Source organism: Poromitra crassiceps (genome assembly GCF_964638095.1).
Source record: "Poromitra crassiceps genome assembly, chromosome: 20".
Lineage (NCBI taxonomy): Eukaryota > Metazoa > Chordata > Actinopteri > Beryciformes > Melamphaidae > Poromitra > Poromitra crassiceps.
This window is the reverse complement of record NC_139637.1, coordinates 27,407,008-27,422,007: the sequence shown is the minus strand read 5'-3', so window position 1 is coordinate 27,422,007 and position 15,000 is coordinate 27,407,008. Positions and strand designations below refer to the sequence as shown.

Sequence of the window (15,000 nt, the reverse complement as noted above, 5' to 3'; positions counted from 1 at the left end):
GATACTGTTTTCCTCGTCTTTGCTGTCATGACGATTGACTTCAACATTTCATCACTTCCTCCACTGTAGTTTTACTTTGATTCAGTTACTGAAAACAGGAGTGTAGCTTTCCAGCACACGCGCGCGGCGCGCGCGCACACACACACACACACACACACACACACACACACACACACACACACACACACACACACACACACACACACACACACCAACAGATAGTTGTGACTTGTGACTGAATCATTTTCATCTTGACATTTCCGTTATTTGATGCTTTTTGAACGTTGCTCGCTCTTCCCTGTTTACTTGCTATAGCTCTGGTTCACCACTAGATGGCTCCACTGAACTGTTCATGACCCGGACCTCTTGCTGAGTTTCTGTCTCTGCACTTCAGTCCACTCATTGCTGTGCTGCTGGTTTCTGCTGCGTTTGTGCATTAAGGTCATATTTAGAAGGAGGAGAAGCAGCTTTCACTGCTTTGTTTTGTTATTCTTATTCAAAGATCATATAAGGCTGCAGAGCAAAAACAAAACAAAGAGAGACTGAAAAACTATTTAACTCCCACTTGTTTGTTTCATTTATTTTTACCTCCACTAAGGGAATTGGACGGGGTTTTGTTTTCACCCTGTTCCGTCTGTTTGGTCTGTTAGCAGGATAACTCCAAAAGGTATTCATGCATTTGCATGAAACTTTATGGAAAGATTGGTTATGGGATGATGCAGTAATTTAGTTCACTTTTCACACTGATTGGTGAGGTGTTAAAAAAGCAAACATGTCTGAACAGATTCACATAACACCATCAAACTTCATGACCAATCAACAGACAGAAGAAGAGACAAACCCTCCACTGTTTCTGTTTTTTAACCTTTATTTATACAGGGGGAGGAGTCTCACTGAGAGCAATGCTCTCTGTTTCAGGAGCGCCCTGTTCTCACACACACACACACACACACACACACACACACACACACACACACACACACACACACACACACACACACACACACACACACACACACACACACACACACACACACACACACACACACACACACACACACACACACACACACACACACACACACACACACACACACACCTGGAAGCTGACCAGTACAACCTCCAAATTAACTTTTGATAAAAATCTGACATCTGGATATGCTGACAGCTGCAGAGAGTTGGTGGAATTCTGAGCTCTTCTGAGGAACATCTAGTGTTTTTACTTTTATTCTAGCAATAAAGACGTGTTTTAAATAAAAGTTGAGTGATATATTTAAACTTATATTCAGGATAAACATTAACCCTTTAAAACATTTGACAGAATAGTGATTTTACATGAATTTATATTGTGATGAAACTATATCAGCTCATATGAAAAGTGTATAACATTTTCAGCAACATCAACCAACACTAATCATGTATTGATTGTTTATTCTTGAGTGTTGTGAGCTTTTGCACAGGTTTTGTGAAAGAGAGATCCCAACTCTCAATGAAAACTCATTACAGTGGAATCCGCTTATAGTGATCAACTGCTTATATTGATCAAACAGCTTGGTCCAGAATCATTCCTATATACATGCTGTTTAAATAGTTTGCTTATAGTGATCAATAGACCTTATTCGATTGACGTCACTCATGTACTGGCACGCCCACTGCCGCCATGTTGTTGACATAATAGCAGCCGCTTTAAGCGACAGCCTATGTAAGAGCAGAGTTTATAGGAAGCTAGCCGCCGTTAGCGTTACCTGTATCGTTCCAATTGTGTTCGGATGGTGACCTGCGTTAGGCATGGCTGTAGTAATGACAGCAATAAAGTCCCCATGGTTTGTTTCTATCTCTACCGTCCTCAGACGTGAAGGGAGCGAGACGAGGATACGTCAGCAGCACAGGAGATGTGTGGATAGTTAGGAGAGACAGGTGAAACTTTCTGACAGCTCCTCACAACAAAGTCTGTTCACCTCGTTTTTTCTTTTGTTTATTTATTACAGGCATTAACGGCAGCATACAAACAACAACTCTGGGGTTTTATAATTGCTGTCATCACTATCGCTATTTTGTAATGTAACAGAAACGACAATAAGGCGGTTACTATATTTGTCAGCTGCAGGATGGTATGTCAACAATATGCCGCTGTCCGGGATTAACGAATAAGGTCTATACTCTGCTTACAGTGATCATTTTGGGCCTTGTCACAACCGAGAACAATGGAAAAAAGAATCTAGTGATCGTTGGCTCTAATGAGCCCACAAGATACAGCAGAGATACTTGGTGCATGTCTTTCTGTATATGGAGAGATTGCAGTGTCTGTCTGTCTTGTCTGTCTGTCTGTCTGTCTGTCTTGTCTGTCTGTCTGTCTGTCTGTCTGTCTGTCTGTCTGTCTGTCTGTCTGTCTGTCTGTCTGTCTGTCTGTCTTTCTTTGGCTGTCTTGTCTGTCTGGCTGTCTGTCTCTGGCTGTCTGTCTCTGTCTGTCTGTCTGTCTTGTCTGTCTGGCTGTCTGTCTCTGTCTTGTCTGTCTGTCTGTCTGTCTGTCTGTCTTGTCTGTCTCTGTCTGTCTGTCTGTCTGTCTATCTGTCTTGTCTGTCTGTCTGTCTGTCTCTGTCTGTCTGTCTGCCTGTCTGTCTGTCTGTCTGTCTTGTCTGTCTGTCTGTCTGTCTGTCTGTCTGTCTGTCTTGTCTGTCTGTGGAGCGACAGCAGCGTCTCTGTCTGTCTATGCGAGACCGCTTGAAACAGCTGAGGCCTAACTTACTGTATGGATTTTTAAAGTCAATAAGATTCAGTGAGTATTGAAGCATTTCATGACTTTATATGTAATGTTTTCATGTAATAAATATACAAATGTCAAGATGTTAATCTGCATGAGAAATGAATAAAAAGAAAGAAATCTGTTATAATGATCAATTTGACCCGTCCCAAAGTGATCATCACTATAAGAGGAGTGCACTGTATTTAAAGAGTTACATGTTGGATTGTCTCATTGGAGTACATTAGTTATAATGACACAGTGTAATTGTCTGCAAATTAACAAATTACCCAGAGAGTTTGTGTTTCTTATTTTTGGTTTCAGCAACAGAGGCAGTAAGGATAGGAAAGACCTATAGAGTTCAGGAATTTTCACTGACATTAATGTGCATATAGGCTAATGCAGAATTTAATGTGTCTGTTGAACAGTTATCCTGACCTGAGAGTTTCCAGTCTGCAGTGTGGACTCTCTAGTCCAGCAGAAAGCATCTTCACGCCTGGATCATGCAAGTCGTTGTTACTCAGGTCCAGCTCTTTCAGACTAGAGGACTGGGAGCTGAGAACTGAGGCCAGAGCTGCACAGCTTCTCTCTGACAGCTGACAGCCACTCAGCCTGAAGAGGAATTAGTGATGAAGAGAAACAACAACATTAACATATTTATTTTCTATCTTGTTTTTCAAATAGTTGTGACACACACACACACACACACACACACACACACACACACACACACACACACACACACACACACACTCCAACCGATAGTTGTGACTTGTGACTGAATCATTTTCATCTAGACATTTCCGTTATTTGATGCTTTTTGAACGTTGCTCGCTCTTCCTTGTTTACTTGCTATAGCTCCGGTTCACCACTAGATGGCTCCACTGAACCGTTCATGACCCTGAACTCTTGCTGAGTTTGTGTCTCTGCACTTCAGTCCACTCATTGCTGTGCTGCTGGTTTCTGCTGCGTTTGTGCATTAAGGTCATATTTAGAAGGAGGAGAAGCAGCTTTCACTGCTTTGTTTTGTTATTCTTATTCAAAGATCATATAAGGCTACAGAGCAAAAACAAAACAAAGAGAGACTGAAAAACTATTTAACTCCCACTTGTTTGTTTCATTTATTTTTACCTCCACTAAGGGAATTTGACGGGGTTTTGTTTTCACCCTGTTCTGTTCCGTCTGTTTGTCTGTTAGCAGGATAAGTCCAAAAGGTATTCATGCATTTGCATGAAACTTTATGGAAAGATTGGTTATGGGATGATGCAGTAATTTAGTTAACTTTTCACACTGATTGGTGAGGTGTTAAAAAAGCAAACACGTCTGAACAGATTCAAGTAACACCATCAAACTTCATGACCAATCAGCAGACAGAAGAAGAGACAAATCCTCCACTGTTTCTATTTTTTAACCTTTATTTATACAGGGGGAGGAGTCTCACTGAGAGCGATGCTCTCTGTTTCGCGTCCTGTTCACATTCACACACACACACACACACACACACGCACGCACGCACGCACGCACGCACACACACACACACACACACCTGGAAGCTGACCAGTACAACCTCCAAATTAACTTTTGATTAAAATCTGACATCTGGATATGCTGACAGCGGCAGAGAGTTGGTGGAATTCTGAGCTCTACTGAGGAACATTAGTGTTTTTACTTTTATTCTACCAATAAAGACGTGTTTTAAATAAAAGTTGAGTGATATATTTAAAGGGGCCCTATTATGCATTTCTTAATTTTGTATCATGTTGTTACAATCTTGGATGGTCATATTAAACATGGGCTAAGCTTCAAATAAATATGTGAAAGTGTTTTAATGTTACCCCCATGAACCCCCCCTCCCGCCCATAAACTCTCGTAGACGAGATGACATGGATTTATGCCGATTTTGTGCGAGAACCATAGTTCTGGTGACATCAGGTAGGACTTGTTACCCTGGCAAAAAAGTGTTGGTGCCGGCCGGCCGGCCCTAGCCTCCACCCTTCCCTGTGTTGACATTGCTCCAGTACACTGCCGAGGACATGTACACTACCGACCGACAGTAGCGCTGCTAATTTCCACTCGTCTCGGCCGTATCTGCCTTTCACTTTATTTGTGTTTATCTGAGTATCTAGTAGTTCTTGATAGAAGTCCTGGTTAAAAGTTGTAGCGGTAGTGGCCAGTCCATAGAGCCTTCACCCTGACCCCCTCTCTTCCCCGTTCTGTGTTTCAGTAACCTAACCCCGCGTCACCACTCACCAGGCTCTCTCTAGCCTGGCTGTCTGGGACTAACACAACAGTAGTCTCATGGAATAACGGATTCCAGACCGCAAAAACAAGGAGACGACATGGAAGTGAGCCAGGATGTAGGACTGAAGTGGTAAGTTTTGAAAATATGTGTCTCATTCCAGCATCGGTCCAATGTGCTGCTAGGAAGCGCTAACGTTACTTACCGGCTGGGTAACGTTAGCACTTGCTATTATGTTAGCCTAGCAGCACAGCTGCCTTATAGACATATGAACAACCGATGAATGATGAAAGGCACACATTTTCAGAACTTGTAACGTTAGTCCAACTTGCTGACTTCTCCAAGTCCTCATTTTGGTTTGGTCCGTGTAGCCTTTGCTAGGAGAGGCACACTTATAGTCAGAAGCATTTGGGAAGTTAGCTAACTAGCTACATTAGCTAGTGTGAAGCTCCCCGTGCAGGGTGTAACGTTATGGTGCCCGCGGTAATAGAATCCCTGCTCGGCCAGCCACTGAAGGAAATGTGCGGGTGCAGCCCGGGCCTAGCGGAGCTGTAGATAGCTTGCTAGGGGGATGTTGATATATCAATTGATAGCTTGCTTTACGTCCAAGTCACGTTTTTCATCGATGGTCAAATTCGTTTTGACAATCCGTTGCTCGTTGATATAATTGTTTTACAAATTTAGTAGCCAAAGCAGAGATCGCCTGTCTGTTTCTGTTATGCATGACTATCTATCTATCTATCTATCTATCTAGATAGATAGATAGATAGATAGATAGATAGATAGATAGATAGATAGATAGATAGATAGATAGATAGATAGTCAGACAGACAGACAGACAGCGCTAGCTCTCTGGGCAGAAGTTTGCAAACACAAAAACTCCTCGCGCTGCCCGCCTGGAGTATTTCCCGGAGGGTGGGGGTTTAGGGACAGGACGGACAGGACCTAAAACAGAGCGTTTCAGACAGAGGCTGAACTGAAGGGGGCAGTGAGAGCCAGTACAAGATAAACTGAGTTTTTTCAACTATGAATGATGAAGTTACTCTAGTGGAGGCCAACAATAAAATAATAATACATTATATTAGCAAAATATGGGCCCTTTAAACTTATATTCAGGATAAACTTTAACCCTTTAAAACATTTGACAAAATAGTGATTTTACATACACTTATAATGTGATAAAATAAAATTATATATGATGAAAAGTGTATAACATTTGCAGCAACATCACCTAGCAATAATCATTTATTGATTGTTTATTCTTGAGTGTTGTGAGCTGTTGCACAGGTTTTGTGAAAGAGAGATCCCAACTCTCAATGAAAACTCACTACAGTGGAATCCACTTATAGTGATCACGGTTATAGTGATCAACCGCTTATATTGATCATAAATCTTGGTCCTGAATCATTCCTATACACATGCTGTTTAAATAGTTTACTTATAGTGATCAATACTCTGCTTACACTGATCATTTTGGGCCTCGTCACACCCGAGAACAATGGAAAAAAATACTCTAGTGATCGTTGGCTGTAATGAGCCAACGAGATACAGCAGCGATACTTGGTCCATGTCTGTCTGTATATGGAGAGATTGCAGTGTCTGTCTGTCTGTCTGTCTGTCTGTCTGTCTGTCTGTCTGTCTGTATATGGAGAGATTGCAGTGTCTGTTTGTCTGTCTGTCTGTCTGTCTGACTGTCTCTCTGACTGTCTGTCTGTCTGTCTGTCTGTCTGTCTGTCTGTCTGTCTGTCTGTCTGTGGAGTGGTCTATTTGAGACCACTTGAAACAGCTGAGGGCTAACTTACTCTATGGATTTTTAAAGTCAATAACATTCAGTGAGTATCTAAGCATTTCATTACTTTATATGTACTGTTTTCATGAAAATAAATATACAAATGTCAATCAGATGTTAATCTGCATGAGAAATGAATAAAAGAAAAAAAATCTGTTATAATGATCAATTTGACCCGTCCCAAAGTGATCATCACTATAAGAGGAGTGCACTGTATTTAAAGAGTTACATGTTGGATTGTCTCATTAGGGTACATTAGTTATAATGAAACAGTGTAATTGGCTGCAATATTAACAAATGACCCAGGTAGTTTGTGTTTCGTATTTTTTGTTTCAGCAACAGAGGCAGTAAGGTTAGGAAAGTCCTATAGAGTTCAGGTATTTTCACTGACATTAATGTGTATATACGCTAATGCAGAATGTAATGTGTTTGTTGAACAGTTATCCTGACCTGAGAGTTTCCAGTCTGCAGTGTGGACTCTCCAGTCCTGCAGAAAGCAGCTTCACGGCTGGATCATGCAAGTCATTGTTACTCAGGTCCAACTCTTTCAGACTAGAGGACTGGGAGCTGAGAACTGAAGCCAGAGCTTCACAGCTTCTCTCTGACAGCTGACAGCCACTCAGCCTGAATAATTAGTGATGTAGACAAACAATAACGTTAAATATGTATTTTCTATCCTGTTTTAAAGATCACATCATATATTGCATCTATCCAGTTTGCTATGCACTTACACAGATTTATTGGAGGCCTTGACCACTGGCAGCAGCTTCAGAAGAGCCTCCTCTGAAGCAGAGTATTTCTTCAGGTCAAACACCTCCAGGTCTTTTTCTGATGACAGTAAGATGAAGACCAGAGCCGACCACTGAGCAGGGGAAAGTTTCTCTGTGGAGAGACTTCCTGATCTCAGGTACTGTTGGATCTCCTCCACTAGAGAACGGGCATTCAGCTCATTCAGGCAGTGGAACAGATTGATGTTTTTCTCTGCAGAAGGAATGTCCCTGATCTTCTCCTTGATGTACTGGACTGTTTCCTGATTGGTCTGTGAGCTACTTCCTGTCTGTGTCAGCAGGCCTTGCAGGAGTCTCTGATTGGTCTGCAGTGAAAGACCCAGGAGGAAGCGGAGGAACAAGTCCAGGTGTCCATTTGGGCTCTGTAAGGCCTTGTCCACAGCACTCTGGCAGAGGTGAATTGCCTGAGATTTGTCTCTGGAGGTTGATTGTGGTTCTGACAGCAGATTGACAGCAGAGTTGATGAATGAGACCATGACATAAACAGCAGCCAGAAACTCCTGAATGCTCAGATGGACAAAGCAGAAGACCTGATCCTGGTATAGCCCACACTCCTCTTTAAAGACCTGTGTGAACACTCCTGAGTACACTGAAGCTGCTGTGATATCAATGCCACACTCTTTCAAGTCGGCTTCATAGAAGATCAGGTTGCCTTTCTCCAGCTGCTCAAAAGCCAGTTTTCCCAGGGAGACAATCATCTCCCTGCTCTGCGGCCAATGTGGAGCTGTCTCAGGTCTCCCATGATACTTGAAGTTCTGCAGTTTGGACTGAACAACCAGGAAGTGGATGTACATCTCAGTCAGGGTCTTGGGCAGGTCTTCCCTCTCACTGGTTTTCAACAAAGACTCCAGAACTGTAGCAGTGATCCAGCAGAAGACTGGGATGTGGCACATGATGTGGAGGCTTCGTGAAGTCTTGATGTGGGAGATGATTCTTCTGGCTTGCTTCTCATCTCTGAATCTTTTCCTGAAGTACTCTTCCTTCTGTGGGTCAGTGAACCCTCTCACCTCTGTCACCATGTCAACGCACTCAGCAGGGATCTGATTGGCTGCTGCAGGTCGTGTTGTCATCCATAAGCGAGCTTTGGGGAGCAGTTTCCCTCTGATGAGGTTTGTCAGCAGCACGTCCACTGAAGCTGACTCTGTAACATCAATCAGGATCTTGTTGTTCTTAAAGTCTAGAGGAGGTCGACACTCATCCAGACCGTCAAAGATGAACACAACCTGGAACTTGTCAAACCTGCAAATTCTTGCTTTTTTGGTCTCAGGGAAGAAGCGATGAAGAAGTTCCACCAAGCTGTACTTTTTCCCTTTCAGCAGATTCAGCTCTCGGAAAGTGAATGGAAATGTGAACTGTATATCCTGGTTGGCTTTGTCTTCAGCCCAGTCCAGAGTGAACTTTTGTGTTAAGACTGTTTTCCCAATGCCAGCCACTCCCTTTGTCATCAATGTTCTGGTTGGTTTGTCTCTTCCAGGTAAGGGTTTAAAGATGTCTTCACATCTGATTGGTGTTTCTGGTCTCATTGGTTTCCTGGATGCTGCTTCAATCTGTCTGACCTCATGTTCATCATTGACCTCTCCACTCCCTCCCTCTGTGAGGTAATGCTCTGTGTACATCTGATTCAGAGGAGTTGGGTTTCCTGCTTTAGCAATCCCCTCAAACACACGCTGAAACCTCTCCTTCAGATTACATTTGAGTTCACGTTGGCAGATGCCAGAAAGAGTTTCTGAAAGAACACAAATAACGACAAATAACATCAAAGAGTGAACATTTCCTGGTAAATGTATATCTTCAAAAAATGAATAAAAACAGCTCGCACACTGCAGGGCTCCATTTACAGTGATTTATTAGCACCAAAAGATGAAAGTGACATTTCCAGCATCAAGGTCTTCATCAGACTGATGAAGACCTTGATGCTCGAACTGTCACTTTAGCTTAATCAGGTTCATTATGTCTTCTTAGTTCAAATGATAGTTTTTGTTTCTTTTAATCAGACAAATGTAGATGTTTGTTTTTTTACCTTTACCATCTGCAGTGGCTCAGAAGCGTCAAATGACAGCTGTGACGTGTCACTGGGTTGATTTATATATTTAAATCAACACGGTCTCACTCCCAGTACAGTGTGTGCTGTCTTGTCACGGCCCCTTGGTGTTGTTATTGTGAATGAGAAAGATACCTTCACATTGTAATATGCAGAAGAAGGACCACCGGACCGTCTGGACGTCACCTCACGCCCCCAGTGGTCTTGAATGTAATAACAGTCGGAGGCTTAAGTAGGTCAAAGTCACGCTATAGGGAGAAGTGCTTGGAGAGGCAGACAGTAGTGTTCCCAGCTTGTAACTTTCTCATCATGAGAGATCGGTTTCAAATCCTGAGCTGAACCATAACTCCAACCAAGTTGCTTTTGTTGCCTAAAACTAAGGTTGTTTTACTTCCCTAAACCCAACCAAGTTGTTGTGCTTGCCTAAATTTACCCTGGATTCGAGCCGTGGCTCCTGTGAAATGTTGCCGGGCCACCGGTAGCCACAGTAGCCGGTAGCCACAGTAGCCGGTAGCCACAGTAGCCATTAGCCGTGTCCAGTTGCAGCCGGTCGCGGCTGACCTCCTCGACCAAATAACCAGGAAGAGAGTCAGGGCTCGGCTCTCTTCCTGGTTATGTTGCTGAGCAGGGCAATAAAGAAACAAGGAGAGCTGGTGTCTGTGCTGGAGGAACGTACGCACCCAAATGTGACTTGAAAGTAGCCTTTCACCTCAGCAATAATGACATTGAGGGGGCCGTGACAAATTGACGTATTTTAACGCACTGGTAATGACAACCTGTTTATTTAAATCATCTATAATTTTCCATCCTGTCCCATCTCCATCATGTTAAAGCTGTTGAAAGCCTCTTACTGCGCTGCAGAGAGTCAGCCAGCTCCTCCTGCTTCATGCTCCTCAGGAAGAGCAGTGTGATGTTTAGAAAATCCTCTCTGATGCTCCTCCTCTGCTCTTCCTCCTCACCATCCACCTCCTCCTCATCCTTCCTCTTACTCTCTGAGCATTCTGGCTCATCTGGACTCAGAATCCTCTGGATCCTTCTCAGCTCCTTCTTCACAAAGGTGATGATGTTCTCCTCAAGCAGCTGGAACAGATTAATTAAACGTTCTTACTAAAATCATGGAACACAACATCAGATCCATCATAGACTGAAAGCCCGCTGGGCTAAAGAGTGCAGCATGGAGACAGAATCTTTGTTTTGTATTCGACTCGTTGGTGAAGTCAAACGTGTTTTTGTTCATTTCCACACCATAAATATGGAGTCCAGGTCTGGTTGAGACTCCTGGGCAGACTGACCACTGGGAACCTCTGACCTCTGCTGGTCAACTCTGTGGGGGACAAAACATCATATAGTAGGTCATACCATCACATCATGTCTCTCTCGCTCTCACACACACACACACACACACACACACACACACACACACACACACACACACACACACACACACACACACACACACACACACACACGCAACAATGATGTCATAGGCGCTTTTTGCCTTTTGATTGTGTCACACAGCAAGAACTGGGAACGATTGTAATTCTTAGAAAGCCCTTTTAAGGGACCATTAGGGAGGTAGGTAGGTAGGTAGGTAGGTAGGTACTGTAGGTAGGTAGGTAGGTAGGTACTGTAGGTAGGTAGGTACTGTAGGTAGGTAGGTAGGTAGGTACTGTAGGTAGGTAGGTAGGTACTGTAGGTAGGTAGGTAGGTAGGTACTGTAGGTAGGTAGGTAGGTATAGGTAGGTAGGTAGGTAGGTAGGTACTGTAGGTAGGTAGGTAGGTACTGTAGGTAGGTAGGTAGGTAGGTACTGTAGGTAGGTAGGTAGGTAGGTACTGTAGGTAGGTAGGTAGGTAGGTAGGTACTGTAGGTAGGTAGGTAGGTAGGGAGGTACTGTAGGTAGGTAGGTAGGTAGGGAGGTAGGTAGGTTGGTAGGTACTGTAGGTAGGTAGGTAGGTAGGGAGGTAGGTAGGTTGGTAGGTACTGTAGGTAGGTAGGTAGGTACTGTAGGTAGGTAGGTAGGTAGGTACTGTAGGTAGGTAGGTAGGTAGGTACTGTAGGTAGGTAGGTAGGTAGGTAGGTACTGTAGGTAGGTAGGTAGGTAGGTAGGTACTGTAGGTAGGTAGGTACTGTAGGTAGGTAGGTAGGTAGGTACTGTAGGTAGGTAGGTAGGTAGGTACTGTAGTTAGGTAGGTAGGTAGGTACTGTAGGTAGGTAGGTAGGTACTGTAGGTAGGGAGGTAGGTAGGTACAGGGCCGATTTTACCAACGGGCTTACCGGGGCTGAAGCCCCGGGGCCCGGGACATCAAGGGGCCCCAAAAAAAAAAAAAAAAAAATTACTTTTTTTTTTTTTTTTTTTTTACTAAATAATAATAATACTAAATAATAATAATAAAAGTGCTTGTTGTTACATCTCAGTGGCAATGTTTTCTTTCCAATCAGGCTGTTTATGAAAGAACATGATGGCTAAACCTATTTTGTGTTTGTAAGTTAGAATGCTGACAGGAGAGCAGGTGGTGACATGAAAGTTAGTGAGAAAAGGAGAAGATACTGAATAATGACATCACAACAGTATAATCCTAATGTTGATTTAAAATGAGATATTCCTTTAAATACGGCTAAAAAAGGTTAAAAAAAAACACTCAAATTTTTTCCGGCGGCTAGACACCGCCGACACTCCCTTCCGCTTGAGGGGATGGCCCTGCAGAGATGAATAGCCCCAGGGCCCATGAAGTGTAAAATCGGCCCTGGGTAGGTAGGTAGGTACTGTAGGTAGGTAGGTAGGTAGATAGGTACTGTAGGTAGGTAGATAGGTAGGTACTTTAATTATTATTGTATTTAGTGGTCCAGATAATGTATTGATTGGTCTACAGTAACTTCTAGAAATGTCCTGAGGCATGCTAACATTAGTTAGCTAACTGTTAAAGAAGAAAATGCCCTGTGAACTCTCACTTTCTTTGCTGGGAGGCTACTAGTAGCGGTTAGCATGCTTACGTCACTTCAGAGTTTCTATTGGCAGTGTGAATGCAAACAGAAAACAGCCTTGAAGGTATGTAGTTCTTGGGGGAGCAGTTTCTCACAGGGAGTCCTGAGAACTGTTTGGTGTGAAAACATATCTTTATCTCCTCCTCTCATGTCAGTTGAAACACTGAAGTTTGTATGTCAATATAACACACATGAGTTAGCTGACACAGCTTCTTATCTGCCTCCTACAAAACAGCTGGAGTGAACAGAGAGTGTTTCTTTACAGCTTCTTATCTGCCTTCTACAAAACAGCTGGAGTGAACAGAGAGTGTTTCTTTACAGCTTCTTATCTGCCTTCTACAAAACAGCTGGAGTGAACAGAGAGTGTTTCTTTACAGCTTCTTACGGCTCGTACACACCATGAAACGCTCGGCGGCATGCCTCCTGTGAAAGCCTCTTTGACGCTGCATCTTGATAGGCTGTCTTGCTCTATTTCCGCGTCTGATTGGTCCATTTCAACCTTGCGCCCCCTGCCGCTGGAACCGCCCTGCGCCTCTAGTCTGCGACAGCGAAACGCTGGGCGGTTCCAGCGGCAGGGGGCGCGAGGTTGAAATGGACCAATCAGACGAGGAAATAGAGCAAGACAGCCTATCAAGATGCAGCGTCAAAGAGGCTTTCACAGGAGGCATGCCGCCGAGCGTTTCATGGTGTGTACGAGCCGTTATCTGCCTTCTACAAAACAGCTGGAGTGAACAGAGAGTGTTTCTTTACAGCTTCTTATCTGCCTTCTACAAAACAGCTGGAGTGAACAGAGACTGTTTCTTTACAGCTTCTTATCTGCCTTCTACAAAACAGCTGGAGTGAACAGAGAGTGTTTCTTTACAGCTTCTTATCTGCCTTCTACAAAACAGCTGGAGTGAACAGAGAGTGTTTCTTTACAGCTTCTTATCGGCCTTCTACAAAACAGCTGGAGTGAACAGAGAGTGTTTCTTTACAGCTTCTTATCGGCCTTCTACAAAACAGCTGGAGTGAACAGAGAGTGTTTCTTTACAGCTTCTTATCTGCCTTCTACAAAACAACTGGAGTGAACAGAGAGTGTTTCTTTACAGCTTCTTATCTGCCTTCTACAAAACAACTGGAGTGAACAGAGAGTGTTTCTTTACAGCTTCTTATCGGCCTTCTACAAAACAGCTGGAGTGAACAGAGAGTGTTTCTTTACAGCTTCTTATCTGCCTTCTACAAAACAGCTGGAGTGAACAGAGAGTGTTTCTTTACAGCTTCTTATCTGCCTTCTACAAAACAGCTGCAGTGAACACAGAGTGTTTCTTTACAGCTTCTTATCTGCCTTCTACAAAACAGCTGGAGTGAACAGAGAGTGTTTCTTTACAGCTTCTTATCTGCCTTCTACAAAACAGCTGCAGTGAACACAGAGTGTTTCTTTACAACTTCTTATCTGCCTTCTACAAAACAGCTGGAGTGAACAGAGAGTGTTTCTTTACAGCTTCTTATCTGCCTTCTACAAAACAGCTGGAGTGAACAGAGACTGTTTCTTTACAGCTTCTTATCTGCCTTCTACAAAACAGCTGGAGTGAACAGAGAGTGTTTATTTACAGCTTCTTATCGGCCTTCTACAAAACAGCTGGAGTGAACAGAGACTGTTTCTTTACAGCTTATTATCTGCCTTCTACAAAACAACTGGAGTGAACAGAGAGTGTTTCTTTACAGCTTCTTATCTGCCTTCTACAAAACAGCTGGAGTGAACAGAGAGTGTTTATTTACAGCTTCTTATCGGCCTTCTACAAAACAGCTGGAGTGAACAGAGACTGTTTCTTTACAGCTTCTTATCTGCCTTCTACAAAACAGCTGGAGTGAACAGAGGGTGTTTCTTTACAGCTTCTTATCTGCCTTCTACAAAACAGCTGGAGTGAACAGAGAGTGTTTCTTTACAGCTTCTTATCTGCCTTCTACAAAACAGCTGGAGTGAACAGAGAGTGTTTCTTTACAGCTTCTTATCTGCCTTCTACAAAACAGCTGGAGTGAACAGAGAGTGTTTCTTTACAGCTTCTTATCTGCCTTCTACAAAACAGCTGGAGTGAACAGAGAGTGTTTCTTTACAGCTTCTTATCTGCCTTCTACAAAACAGCTGCAGTGAACACAGAGTGTTTCTTTACAACTTCTTATCTGCCTTCTACAAAACAGCTGGAGTGAACAGAGAGTGTTTCTTTACAGCTTCTTATCTGCCTTCTACAAAACAGCTGGAGTGAACAGAGACTGTTTCTTTACAGCCCAAAAGATTCAAAGCAAACAGCTGTGCAGTGTTAATCCAAACTGCACTATCCTATAATAAGAATGAGAAGTGTCCATGTGTGTGTGTGTGAGCAGAATTTTGGCCGCTCACAGCTATACCGTTTTACGTGCAATCGGACTGAAACTTTCAGGGG

The 15,000-nt window shown here is 43.3% G+C and overlaps 1 protein-coding gene across 1 annotated transcript in view; it reads right to left on the bottom strand.

Moving 5' to 3' along the window:
• Window positions 1-15,000, bottom strand: part of LOC310794996 (NLR family CARD domain-containing protein 3-like) — a gene marked incomplete at its 5' end in the record, with an annotated part of 33,433 nt that overhangs the window by 5,338 nt on the left and 13,095 nt on the right. The window contains 5 exons of the mRNA XM_083657019.1: window positions 3,179-3,352; window positions 7,219-7,392; window positions 7,500-9,282; window positions 10,449-10,677; window positions 10,843-10,921. Coding sequence (XP_083513145.1) covers window positions 3,179-3,352; window positions 7,219-7,392; window positions 7,500-9,282; window positions 10,449-10,677; window positions 10,843-10,921 — 2,439 coding nt within the window. The remainder of the gene's footprint in view (window positions 1-3,178; window positions 3,353-7,218; window positions 7,393-7,499; window positions 9,283-10,448; window positions 10,678-10,842; window positions 10,922-15,000) is intronic.